The following is a 14588-nucleotide window of genomic DNA, read 5'->3' as shown; positions in this document are numbered from 1 at the left end:
AGCAGAGAATTATTTAAAAATAAAAACACGCGGATATGACTCAGGTGTAGTTTCGTATGAAGAGCGCTCGAAAGCGCGATTAATTACAGAACATATTCAAAATCTCAGCATCTGCTTCAGAAGCGCAATGACAATAATGTGCAATGATGAAGGTAGTGACACTTTTTCCTTATGATTTTACAGAATTACATATTTTGTCTTTTGAAACATCGTGTTTTCCTCCGGTGATCGTCACAGGTTCAAAAATTATTTTTCCATGATATGCCAAGTAAGTGATACCGACACAAGGCCGGTTAACAAGCAATCCAACTAAGAGTTGCTCTGTAAAATTATTAAAAAAAAAAAGAGCAAGAACAACATTATAGTAATGATGATAATAATAACAAAAATTTTTTAAAAAAAGCAAAAACAGTAAGTAATAAGGATGTGTAACTGAGGGAATATCCTGGCTGTACCCATATACTGTACATGCATTTCATAGTTTTGAGCTCACTCTCTCGTGATGAGTCCCCCTTGAGGAAGGGGGTCCTCATGGTCAACAAAAGGAAACGCACATGTTATTTTCTTCCAGAGATCACGTGATCGCAGAGTGCACCGGACGAATTAGTCCCACGCCAGCGCATCGCAGGCCAGGCCGCATCATCTGTCTAATCTCAGACGGTTGGTGCATCTGACCTATTACTGGAGATGGGCAATGAGCTCCTTGATCCTGTCAAGATTTTAGTGCGGTAATGATTGGAAGCCACCTCTACCAATTAGTCCAAACAAAAGAAACAACCTTGTAATATGCGGTTACGGAGGAGCTCTTTACCGAAACTATCCGCGCTAATGGGCAATAAGTGTCTTCATGCATCTCCTCTGGTTCAGTGTTGGAAAACATCCAGTCGGCTTTAATAAGAGTTTGCATTTACATCTATTCATCGAGGAGATGCTTTTTCCCCAAAGCGACGCACAACTCGGGGTAAACAGAAGTCCATCTCGGCGAACGGAGCTGACTGGTGTGATGCAAGTTCGAGGAGAAAATCTGAGACGAGCGGAGAAGCGGCTCTGAAGGGGATGGGTTTTGAGACGATTCCTCAATTTCGAAAAGGGACTCAGCAGCTCCGAGGGACAAGGGGAGCTCATTCCACCGCACTGGAGCCAAAACCAAGAACCTTCAGGCTTTTGATTTTCAAACTATAACGCTAATCCCTCCTTCCTGGTCCTTCACCTGCCCACATACAGTTGCGCGCAGGTCTCTTATTTCGCCGGCAAATACACTTCACACATCAAGATCACAGATTCTGTAGGTAAATATCCCTGCCCCTCAATATCCAGACAAGTGCTCTGCTGCTCCCTATTCACGCGAAGCACCATGTGGGCATCTCGTAATTACTTTTGAGTCATTATCCACTTGGCTCCCAGGCACGTTGGTAACCGACACCGCGGGCCGGCTCTTCCTGTAGCGCACGGCCTTGCCGCATGCTTATACCACAGCGCCAGCTGAATCCTTCACAGACACTTGGTAATTGGAACACTAATTAGCCCTTTTAGAGGAAATATCAAGGGGTATGTTTCCACTGAGAGCAAATGGGTCACATCTTCCAAACAGAAGAACTCATTCAGACTTGGCCAACGTGGCAAGTTCTCGATTCCTCCCCTCTCTGCCGTTCCATGATGTTCTCCCTGGTGTGCCTTACAAGTCTACAGTAACCCAGAGGCAACTGTCCAAATCTAGTGTATGTCCAAGGAGAGAACTCCCAGCCATTTCAATAATATTCCTTTAGCTGCAATAATTTTTCCTCGAATTTCACATCTAATGTAATAAAGCTCACGGAGAGCGTGTTTTTGTATCTGGTACAATTAGGATGCGTGATGGATTAAAACCACTTGGCACTATTACAGATTAAATGTCATTACTGCTTAAAAAAGGGAAATTACAGTAACAACCATCTCATAAATATGCATCTCTTTAAGCAACATAGGAACCGAATATATTCCCTCAATTTACACAGCAGCAGTACTTCTACTTTTTTCCCCATAATATGTATTTTTAAAAAACGATGAGCAATGTTCAGCTGCTGTTGATCGCACACTTACAAATGTAGGATATACGTATTTCAACAAACTGTAATTAGTCTCTCTCTCACACACACACCATCCGAAGCCGCTTGTCCCATACGGGGTCGCGGGGAGCCGGAGCCTAACCCAGTAACACAGCGAAAGGCTGGATGGGAAGTGACACACCGAGGACGGGATGCCAGTCCATCGCAAGACACCCCAAGCGGGACTCGAACCCCAGACCCACCGGAGAGCAGGACCCGGTCCAACCCACTGTGCCACCGCCCCTGTAATTAGTCAGTACTTGTCTATTATTTTACATTAAATTCAGTTCGCAAACATGAGAGACCCTTTGGCTTCACCGGAGCTTCTTTCTTTCCTTCTTGATTCTTTTGACAACCTGCTGTTTTCTTCATATCCTTGCCCTCAGGTTGCAGTGTTTGCTGCTCTTCTGATATTCCTCAGCGGAGATATCAGTGGAAGGGTGACTGGGAATAGCTTCTCTCACTTCATCCCTGGAATGTCACTGGAGTTAAACGGTAGTAATGGAACGCGCAGAACAAACCGTTTTCTAATAATGCAAGACAGAAGAATAAACTGATTTTTCTTGCAGAAATAAACTTCAGAACGGTGTGCAAAACCGGTACAGACTTGGACTGTTATTAAGCTGTTATTGCAGCAAAAGGTGCCTCTACCAAGCGTGTGGATGCGAATACTTACGCAAGCAACATATTTCAGTTTTGTCTTTAAAATATCTGCAAATCAACTTATTTTTATTATATATGATTGAGAGTTGCAGCATATATGTACACAATAAAGCATGATTTATAATCCAGGCAACTTTCCCAGAGTATGAATACTTTTGCAAGGCACCGCATATTCGGAAAACACGGGCGAGAAGCGAGGAAGAGGAGAAAACGAGTGATCGTTTAATCCGATTATCCGGAGCACAGTTAAATATCCTCACCTGATTTTCGTCTCAACTCATGGAATGTAGCTGGGTGATGGCGAGATTAAAATATGAAGCGTGCAGGTGGTGATGGCGAGTCGTAAGGGAAACGCTCCCACCGAAACACGGGAGCGCCCGATTTCATCAAGGCCACACGACGATCGGTCCAAATCCACGGTGTTCGAAAGTGGAAGAAAGCAGCACTGGATGACGGTTGATTTCCAGTGGAGGAAATGGGAGATATTACAGGAAAAATTAACCAGTTACTCAAGTGCTGGGGGGGCTTTTTGCATTTTTGACACAGGGAACGAAAGAAACACCTTCATGCGGAAGAGGACTTCAAAACATAGCAATAAGTTGGTCATCAGAACGAGAATGAGTTTTATTGGCCAAATGTGCTGATGCACACAAGGAATTTGCTGTGGTTCTAGGTGCCTCTAGTATTTACAGACAGCGGGCGCAGAATTAGAGAATAAATAAATAAATAAATAAATAAACATATTTACCGAATATACAAACACGAGAGTATAAATAGTAGTACAAAAACAAAAAAAGTAAATAAATAAGAATTAAATTACAAAAAGCGGTTGGATATTGTTGCACTGACAGGAGACCTATAGGGGACTGTTACCTGTTCATGAAAGTGATGCCTAAGGGAAAAAACTGTTCTGGCGGACAGAGCTCTGTGACACCTGCCAGAGGGGAGGAGTGTGAAGAGTTTGTGCCCGGGGTGTGTGGGATCAGTGGTGATTTTGCCCGCTTCCCTATTCTGGACTTGTACAACAGTCTTATAACTTATAACAGTACTAACAGTGGTATTTAGATCAGCATCATCAAACAGGGTTTAAGGTGGTCAACTGGACAAAATCCAAGATGAACTGAAGTTTTGCAAAACGGAAACACCATGAGATGGAAATACTGAGCCCTGCTCCAGTTCCTGGTTTGATCAAAGTGTAACGACGGAGCAGTAGCTGTGGAACCTTGAGTAGAGAACGTTGGAGTTTTGCGGCCACGGCAGCTCTTCGGTGCAGCGTGAATACGGTCACGCAGATACCTCCTGCATAACGTCCACAGGATCCGCCTTTGTCTCACAACACGCTCCACACAGCTTCTGGTCCAGCCCACAGTGATATCCCACCAGGACTACTGCAACTCCTACCTGTCTGGCCTTCTGGCCTCATGTATCAAACATCTCCAGCTAATGCAGAACACCACGGTACGAGCTCCGTTTGACCTTTCAAAGCTTCCTATGTGTCTCCACTCCTCACCTCTCTCCATAGGCTTACTAAAGCTGCTTATATTAAGTTCAACCCTCTGGTTGCTGCCTTTGAGATGGTCAAAGGATCCTGACTGCCATAGCTACTTGATGGTTTCACTGACAAGGAGTCTAAATCTAAATTTTGTACATTGTCAGCTTTGAGTCCAACACAGTGGATTGAGCTCCCTCTTTCACTCAGAACTGCTGAATCCTTTTCAATAAATCTAATGTCTTATGAACCAAATTCTCTCCTGATCTTAGAAACAAGAGAGGCGATGGAGTAGAGTAGTTAAAGATCAGGAGAGATTGACTATAAGGTTCTCAGACCTGGACTCATAACATCAGTAGAAGGCGCAATACAGTATAACTGCCCAGGGATATCAGTCACCGGTATAATGTGCACCCACAAAAATGGTGCCAATGGACAACCTGATTGCAGTTCAAAAACTGCATGTCTGCATCTAAAGCTCTTCATCTGCTTTGAATACACTTCTTGTAAGAGAGTTGTGTGTTATTTTTGGAGACAAGAGCCCGCTAAATAAATAACCGAAAATATAAGGCAAATGTAAACCTCCGATTGAGTCAGTCTCGTCCTCCTCGTGGGTTTTAAAAATATTGATTAAACTCCGTTTCCAGAATGAGAAGTTGTATGAGTATGTTCTGAGATGCTGTATGAGGTGTCAGAACTGCTTTTGCTTAGCTTGCCATCACAGTGAAAGATGTTTAAAGGGGCTTCTGGGCTCCACTGAGGGTAGCCTACGTATTAGGTAAGGGTTAGGAGGCAGGAAGTGCCTTCGATATTACAGACTGCGTCGGTTAACGACGAGGATAAGTTCTGAGAAATACGTTGTTAGGCGATTTTGTTGTGTGAACATCACAGAGTAGTTACACAAACCTAGCTGGTATAGCCTCGATCATAGAGTATACTTACACAAACCTAGCTGGTATAGCCTCGATCATAGGGTATACTTACACAAACCTAGCTGCTATAGCCTCGATCATAGGGTATACTTACACAAACCTAGATGGTATAGCCTCGATCATAGGGTATACTTACACAAACCTAGCTGCTATAGCCTCGATCATAGAGCATACTTACACAAACCTAGCTGCTATAGCCTCGATCACAGGGTATACTTACACAAACCTAGCTGCTATAGCCTCGATCATAGGGTATACTTACACAAACCTAGATGGTATAGCCTCGATCATAGGGTATACTTACACAAACCTAGCTGCTATAGCCTCGATCATAGGGTATACTTACACAAACCTAGCTGCTATAGCCTCGATCATAGAGCATACTTACACAAACCTAGCCGGTATAGCCTCGATCATAGAGTATACTTACACAAACCTAGCTGGTATATCCTCGATCATAGAGTATACTTACACAAACCTAGCTGGTATAGCCTCGATCATAGGGTATACTTACACAAACCTAGCTGGTATAGCCTCGATCATAGGGTATACTTACACAAACTTAGATGGTATAGCCTCGATCATAGGGTATACTTACACAAACCTAGCTGGTATAGCCTCGATCATAGGGTATACTTACACAAACTTAGATGGTATAGCCTCGATCATAGGGTATACTTACACAAACCTAAATGGTAGAGCCTCGATGCAGTCAAGACACGCAGTAAACACAAGATATATGACACTGCTGTCGGCGTAACACAGCATACTGTTTTATAGTAAACATCTTTTTTGTAAGTAGAAAGAATACACTCTAAAATAAGAATAAAAAGTACAGTATAGTAAATACATAAACCAGTAACACAGGTGTTTATCATCAAGTATGTACTGTACATAATTGTATCATGTGCTATACTTTTATACGACCGGCAGCACAGAAGGTTTCTTTACACTACTAGCACACCACGAACATGTGAGTAACACACTGTGCTGCGATTTTGCTAGTCGATAAGAATTTTTCAGCTCCATTATAATCCTATGGCACCACCGTCGTATATGTGGTCCGTCGTTAACGATGCATGACTGTACACAGTAGCTCCTACATGCTTGAGCTATGACAAGTGTGCACTCGAGTTCTCCTTGCTAGGGGCTGAGCGTAAATGAACACTGAGATCCTGAGTAGGATCAGAGGAAACAAGGTAACAGAAGGCCTGCAGGGCACCCTTTCTATGATGCGGTTATGAGTTGCTAACCTGGGGGAGCCTTGGGGTAAACCTGTTACTCCCCCATCCTGACAAGAGCGGGCCGAGGAGAGTCGGGCTCTTAACAGGGATGCCCTCGGGGGGCTATCCTCGGAGGCCACCTCCCAGTGGCAGGCAACCAAGCGGCAGACTCAGGATTGAGGAGCTGCTGAAGGGATTACATTTTAGGGCTGCCCTGGAAGCACTTCAGAATCCTGAACGCCAAGGTGCAGTCTGCTGCCAGGGAACGGAGGTCTGTTCTGTCTTACTCAGCCCTCCGCAAACTGCGACCTTCAAACGGATAAGCGCATTATGAAATGGATTAATGCATTTTAAATATTTAAAACTACGATTTAAATTGTTTCTTACCGAAGTTATGGTATTTACTGTATGTCACCTTTTAATGCCATACAAACACATGATATGCAATATAGTCCAGAATCTATGACCTGCAGAACATCCCCTCATTTCTGCATTTTGGCCTGCCTGGCCTACACACAATGTTATGTGAGGAATACTTACTTTTTATTTGTTTCTTAATAGGTTTTGTGGTGTCAAGCCAGTGCTGAAAGAGTAAGAAAAAAGACAGTAAATTTTTTTTTTTTTTTTTTAAAAAAAAAAAAAAAGAAAGGCAATGAATACTAAAGCAAAGCTGGTTTCCAGGAGTGATTATTTGAGAAAATCCACAAGCTCTATGGAAAGACCAATATTGCTTACATATACACACTCATACCTAGGTATGCATTATTAAATAGATCTGAGGTCTCTGTCAGATGGTTCGAATTCCAAATTTCATCTGGTATCGGAATGGCGATGTTGACGCTGGTGATTTTATTTCCAACACTAATCCTGTCTAAGTTACATAACGGGACCAAGTCTTTCCCGAAAAAAAGATTATCCCGCAGTTAGAGCAGATGTGGCTTGCAGTAGTAATGATGTGCTGGATCTCATCTTCCTCAGCATGCTCGCTGCATCACTAGTTCGCATCAGCCACGCATAAATATTACTGCAGTCTCGGCTGGTAAAATAGTACGAATTGCGTAAGCGAAGGCTGCATGGCAGCAACAGGACTTTAAAATTCGATCCTTGTGCAGCGTAACTCTGCGTAAATCAGTTATGCGCAGAATGCAGTCAAACTCCTGCATTTCTTGGAACCACCAGACGTGGTAACCAGCCTTGCTGTCACTTCCGGAAGTACCAGTATATTTACCCATCGATGCGCTAACATTCATGCATCGTTTTTCATAGAGCAGATTCTTTTTTCTGCAACAAAACTGAGGGTATCTGAAAAATATGCCAACTACCGGTGAAGAAGAGTGTATGATATGGTCTCTCCTCCCACCCCTTGAGATCCAGCTGAAAATACCCACCCCTCTATAAGGCTCTACCCATCAAAGCATCTTATGTTAGCAACATAACTAAATCATCTAAGACTGTCCTCATGTCATTAATACTCTACATTACTGAAAGTACTCGTGTACTGTAAGAACCCATAACACAATATACAGTATAACAATACAGTACTTTGAATGAATCACCAGATTAAGAAGAAAATTTAAAATCTTTTAACTATAACAGAACTGAGAGAAAAAGTTAAATTCTGCAGCACTTCAGAATTACTCCTCTTCTCCATAAACAAATGTATAACACAAGTTTTACCTTTATATTGCCCAAGTTCTCAACAATATCAACTCAGTCATATGACCTAGCAGTTCTGTTCTTGCTAAACAAGATTTAAGCTTTGTATATTTTATAACACCTACTGCATTCTGCGTTTATGAAAAAGACATAAAACGATAATGACGACAACTATAAAATATAATGTCATAACGTCATAAAAGTCAAACTACATTCTTCGAGACAAACGGCCAACGAAAAAGGCAGATTGTGTAGTGAGTTTAAAACGCGCTAAATCTGCCTCTGGCTGTGAAATATGCATCCAGACTTTCAAGATTAAGGTCAAAGTAGGGAAATGCCAGAGTAGGAAGCACTTTTTTCCAGCAGTGCCCGCACTGATTAAAAACGTGGTGGGCACCGGACGGTTCCTACACATGCGAACACCGCCAAAGCTGAACTAAACTAAGAATCAACAACCTGATGACACGGAGGCTTAAGTTTGTTGTACGTTGCAATTCAGCAATAAAATTACCTGGCTACAAAATGCGTAACGGTGCCTCCGGGATAGGCTCAAGACCACTGTGACCCTGACTTGATCAGTAACCGTTATGTACCATTTACTCCATGAGTAAACAAGTGAAAAAATTTTAACTAAAAAAATCTGATTTAAAAAATAAAAAAAAAGTTAGCAAGTTTTTTTTTCTAGTTACCATACAGCCCTAACCTCGCATTATCCTATATACACAACATCCAATAACTATATACAGGCTGACTATACAGTATATAATAATACTACGTAATATAGAGTAACAGATATGGGTTTACTTTATATCTGCAACTGCTACATCTCTCGATCCTTTATTCATTACTTCGTTGTCACTGAATTGAACTGAGCTGAAAACTGAAATATCTGACTGAATATAAATCCTGATGACTTCCATACAGTTGACGTATTGGGTTCATCATGAATACCTGGAGCTTTAACATTTTTAGGAAAAAGAACAATGTATTGCAGACTTTAACATCCGTGCTACTTACGCCGATCTGTAACTCGTCCATAAACTGCAGACCAAAATAGTCGGCCTCCACGAGGTCCAAGTGATACATGATCTGGTCAAAAAGGTCTTGGCCTTTGGCTCTTTTCTGAAAACGAGCAAAAAGAAAGCACACATTAAATCGCAGTGTATCTCAAAAGGAATAACTGGGGGTGAAAGTATTTGTGTGTGTGTGAGAGAGAGAGAGAAGCACCCTGCAATGGACTAGCCTCACATCCAGGGTATACCCAAAGTAGCCTAGGGAGCTGTGCTTCCAGGATAGGCTCCAGACCCTCTCAACCCTGAGTCGAACAAGTGGTTTTGGAAAGTGTGCTGACTTCAAGAGCGAAGCCAGCCGAAGAAACTTTTCTTTCCTTGAAACTGAAGGGTGTGAGAAGACTTGTCACGATCTGCTGAGTGTTTAAAGTAGACTCTCCGAAGAATTATGTAAACCGTACAAAACCACGGCCCTTCATGCAGAAGCTTCACAGCAAACCACACAACGCCGCACGATCCACCTTAATGTTCATATTTTCAAAAATCCATAAGTGCAGCTCCTCTGAGGACCGGCAGCAACATTCAGACTTTCTTTGTCTTCAGACGTTATACCACTTGCGAGTGAGTAGGAGATTGGAAAAAGTAATAATAACTCAGCTTGCCGTATCAATAAAAAGCAACGTGTAAAAGCTTCACGGTCCATTGAAGCTACTGGTTTTAAGGAAACAACATTCCAGGCTGGTAACTCACCGAGTAGAAGAATTAAATTCACGCTTAGATCTCAGTTCAGATGCGCAGATGTTGGTCTATTGGCTTTTCCCGTTTCCGTGCCGTCTACAACTCTTTGCCCGAACTTCATTAAGGCTGTGATAATAGTCTTTCCTTTAAACGTTTGATTTAAAAAGCCCCAAGAGTTTAATGTAAGTTCTTTTTTTTTTTTAAGTGAGTGCAGGAAAAGCCAGGCAGACATTTCATTGTCATGGTTCGTTGAAGAAGCGCGCCACGAAACAAAGGGATGGAGACAATGTGCACGTGACACTCGGAAACGGAGAACAAAACCAAGCCGAAAGCAAAACAAAATTCCATCCATGTAAATACAATCTTAATCTCTTGAGTCCTTCCGATGTTACTGCAAAACCAAATCAATTCCAACCAATGAGGCATTTCTCAAGTTCACTAAACATAATTCACTTTATGAAAACTAATAACTAGTCATTTTCATGTCACTAACAGGAAAAAAAATTACAATTTTTTTTGTATCATATTACACATTGAAAATTCCAAAAAAGTAAAATAAAAAAAAATGCAATAAATACATATACTGTACAACTTTTTAATCACAACACTGGATTTCTCCTCCATAATACCGAAATAAACGAAGATGGGAAGCACCCAGCCTTGAGACTGGCACCACACATAAGAATCAAATCCTTGACTCTCCACTGGGGTGCCAATGAAAAATTTTTTTTCAAAATGCTTTTCTGAGTCTCAGCCTTTCATGTTATTCATTTTGCTCTGAAACAGATCTGAACCAGATTCCAACATAATCCAGTGATTTTCAATAGTTGCCGATGTGTGTCACTTGCATGTACTTAGGATACATCTTATTATTATGTATAGTGCTGTTTTACTCAGCAAATCCATAGTCCACACTCACTTTCTGCATGAAAGTGTATTTGTGAGATATTTGTATTCTGGTACAGGTACTTGTCTGAATAAAATTAAGCCTATCCTGCGGGCGAAAAAAGTGCCCGATTTATTGTAACACCCTCATTACCACTTTGTCCTAAAGGGACCGGTATGTTACTAGTAGAAATTAAAACTAGACGAGTTACATTAAATAAACAAACGTTCTTCATACAAATAAGTATCAGCATTAAGATTAGCAAAAAGCTTTTTTTTTTTTTTTTCTTTTTTCCAATGATTAATAAGCCATAGGATAGGGTCAATGGTAGAGGGTCAAACACCGAGCGCCCCGTTAAGCACGAGATGTAACAAAAATTTACGAAATGCAACAATTCCGAGAGCTCGCAAACAAACACGTTTCATTTTCTGCATCTCTTTCGCTGGCACCCAGCTCTCCGCAGACATCCGTGTCATATGGTGGGCGATCCAGCAGGTTCCAGGCAGGCCGCTCCAAAGAGTCTCGCTGCTCCGCTATTAATCAGCGAGGCTCTATGGCGGCATGGCCCCTCGTACCCCCACGGGATTATACACATGACCCTCAACTCAAAGATATAGGCTGAAATAAAAATAACCAGGCAAGAGAAATCACTGGCGCTCTGAATCTAGGACAGAGTGCCCCAGCGATCGGAGGCAGAAGCTTTGTGGCAGAGGTATTATTCGAGGATTTGTCACCGGCCTGCGTGCCAGAGGAGGGTTATTACAGAATTTCTGCACGGTGCACACAGATCGTTTCTGCACATCCCCTCGTGCAAATGAGCGATCCACACAGCGCCTGCCTATGCGTTTCGCCCTCATTATCTCGACTGCCGCCCGCACGAACTTCACTCGAATGATGAAGATCAGGGGTGTCCCATGTGCAAAATGATTAATATAAATATACTATAAATTATACTAAATTACATTATAATACAGTCAAAGATGCACATGCTTGAACACACCACCACACTTGAATTAAATAATTCAGTATGTCATTTACAAGGTTTTGTTTTTTTTTTTTTCCTCCCCCCCCGTATGCAACCTTTGGAGCAGTTTATCACAGTGATTGTGACCGAGTGCCCTGCGCCACAGTGGGAACAGCATATTTATGGCTTTCAGTAATAATCCAGAATTCCTGTACCAACAGCTGATCCCATATTATTTTATTATTGTTAAATAGTGACAAACACAATACTCTAAGGGTACGAGTGGCATGGTAGATCAGCGGGTAGCGCTGGTGCCTCGCAGCCCCTGGGCTGTGGGTTCAGATGTGGGTTTAGATGTGGGTTTGGATTATGAGGCCCCTGTTTCAATAAACAAGTATCTCAGTGTGTCCCCAAGCCCATCTGTATGCGTCTCCTTCAACATTTATTTCATACTTCATACGTTTTCTAGTTACATGTAAACTGCATTAAAAACTGCGTAAAATACTGTTGATACCTTTGCAATAACATAGAATTACCAGGACAAAACCGTCCCTGTTGGTCACCTGTTAGTTTCAACAAATGGTGATTAGAGCCCCCATCTTCAGATTTAAGGTCTCAGGTTCAAATCCCGCATTCAGGTGTAGTACTCCTGACCAACGCATTTAGCCTGAAGTGACACAGTAAAAACTACCTTATCGCTTAAACTGAGGGGGGGGGAAAAAAAAAAAAAAATCACTGTAAGTAGCTTAGTATTAGTAGTAGTATTACTGGGATTCTTCTTACACTTGTCAATCCTAATTCTTTAGAAGATGCTTAAACCTTGGCTTAAGTACTAAACTTTACCTTTAATACTTTATTGCACAACAGTATAACATCCATACGAAAACTAGCCTCGTTACTCATAACTGTGACAATATGCTGGCCTTATGGGAAGGTGAAGGGGTCTAAAATTAAGAAATGGGACAAGTGACCACCAGCATCAATTAAATGGGTCATTTACATGAAAAATGATCAAAATGACTGAAATTGTTGCAGAAAGGAAAAGTTTTAAAGAAAAAAAACAGTAAAAACTGAAAGATGCTTGCTCTATGTACTACAGCAATTATCAGTGTTTCCAAAACTATTATTTTCTTCCATTAAATACAATACAGGCACTCCTCACTCAACGACCTACCTGTTCAACGACCGAGCGGACTTACGACCAGCTCTCCGACCAGTCGGTATTGTACTCTGTACGAGAACGTTGGTCGCGGAAACGGCAGCGCGGCGTCTCGGCGTCGAGCATCTCATCTCGCATCACCCTTCATCAGTCTCGGTCTCAAGTCTCGTTCCCGCAGTCGGTCAGCATTCACTACAGTAGCGTTCGCAACCTCCAAGACTACATATTTCGCCTAGAAATTTATACTTTACCGTCACGTGCACACCATAGCACAAGAGGTCGGTGAAAATATACTAAATATATTATAAATACAGTAAAAATGTTATAAATGGTGCAAAGGTGACACGAAACAATATCTAAAGATGGTTGACACAAACCCCCTACCAGTAGAGTACTCTTGAAATATCGGTAAGGGGCGGCTCCTCGCTTATCGACCAATTCCCTTAACGAGCTAGTCGTAGGAACGGAACTCGGCCGTTAAGTAACGCTTCTCCAGCGCTGCGGCGCACCGCGATCAAGGGAACGTTCAACAGATGCTCACATTTATGCAAGAGGGAAAAAAATGTTGCGTAACGGCCTGCCTACGGGATCGCCCTGAAAGATACACCTGGCGGTGATGCAGGTGATGTGTCAGGCAGGAGCTAAAATGCTGAATTAGTCATTTTCACGCCTTTCTTGAGGCAACGACCAGATGTGCTTCCAGCTGCTGAACAAAACGGAGGTCACGCGGCAGAGGCCATCGAGCGCCGAACAGCGGGACGGATGTAGGCGAGGACATCTCCGTCCAAGGTGGGGCCTCCTCGTTCACGGTGGGGAGGAAGGAAAAAAAAAAAAAAAAAAAAAAAAACCCCACATTTGTTCGTCTCAGGATTCCAGAAAGTGCAAAACACCTCTGGATGAACCAATCTCCCCTTTACAGCCCAACTGTATATTTTACAGGACTCCGTTTTGCTTAGAACACAAGTGCAGGCATATAAGATGATGCCACGAACAATGACATCTGAGGTTTCTCCTCTATTCCGCAAATGCCTTTTATATTGCAATAACTTCACGGAACCTAAATCGAAAATCCCTACGTTTTCTCTGCACGACAACAATTCTCAAAAAGACTGCCTCGACGCTCCTCTGGTAAAAAGGCAGAAAGGTCCCGTTGCCCACGGTGCAACGCAGACAGGTCTCCCTTCTTCACATCAACTAGACGTGCGCTTTGGCTGTAATCCTTCTCACGAAAATAAACTGGCGAGTTGTTACCGAAACCTACCGAGAGGGTTTTTCCAACAGATACGCAGCTGGGTTCCCGATTGGCGCTTCATCGTCACGTCTGAATTATGCAACTGTGGCCGATCGCTCCATGGTGCAGAGTCCACAACCCTTATACACACACACACACACACACACACACACACACACACACACACACACACACACCCATTCTGGAAGTGCAGAGAGCTGCTGTTTGCTCTTATTAATCGCTCTTCTCATGGCTGTGAACTTCCTGCGAGATTCACTCTCTCCAAGATTTTCACTCCCAACAAAGACCCAAGCTGGAGCTGGAACAGCACTGCCGGCACTCATTATTCCGTTCGGTAGGATGTCGGGATGGATATTTCAGTCCCGCAATTTTAAATGCGCTGACCCAGAAACTACACAAAGGTGGACTTACTCCAGAATCCTTAAATTACATTTAAGAGTTCTGAGTAAATAGAGGTCTGGTTAAAAAAAAACAAAGAAATACCATTAATATTTGGGACTATTCCGACCCAGACTTGTTTAAGCGAAATGAA

The 14588-nt window shown here is 42.5% G+C and overlaps 1 protein-coding gene across 2 annotated transcripts in view; it reads right to left on the bottom strand.

Moving 5' to 3' along the window:
• epb41l4b (erythrocyte membrane protein band 4.1 like 4B) overlaps positions 1-14588 on the bottom strand; it is a 53540-nt gene that overhangs the window by 30496 nt on the left and 8456 nt on the right. The window contains exons 1-3 of one of the 2 annotated variants that reach the window (XM_018757166.2): positions 14066-14143; positions 9065-9169; positions 6932-6974 (exon numbers count right to left, since the gene is read on the bottom strand). In XM_018757166.2, the coding sequence (XP_018612682.1) occupies positions 6932-6974; positions 9065-9133 (112 nt within the window). In that variant the 5' untranslated portion in view covers positions 9134-9169; positions 14066-14143. Of the gene's footprint in view, positions 1-6931; positions 6975-9064; positions 9170-14065; positions 14144-14588 lie in introns of those variants that run through there. The other variant, XM_018757165.2, reaches the window with a different exon arrangement.

The sequence above is a fragment of the Scleropages formosus genome, chromosome 8 (genome assembly GCF_900964775.1).
Source record: "Scleropages formosus chromosome 8, fSclFor1.1, whole genome shotgun sequence".
Lineage (NCBI taxonomy): Eukaryota > Metazoa > Chordata > Actinopteri > Osteoglossiformes > Osteoglossidae > Scleropages > Scleropages formosus.
Note: the sequence above shows the minus strand (reverse complement) of the source record. Positions and strands in the feature narration are given on the sequence as shown.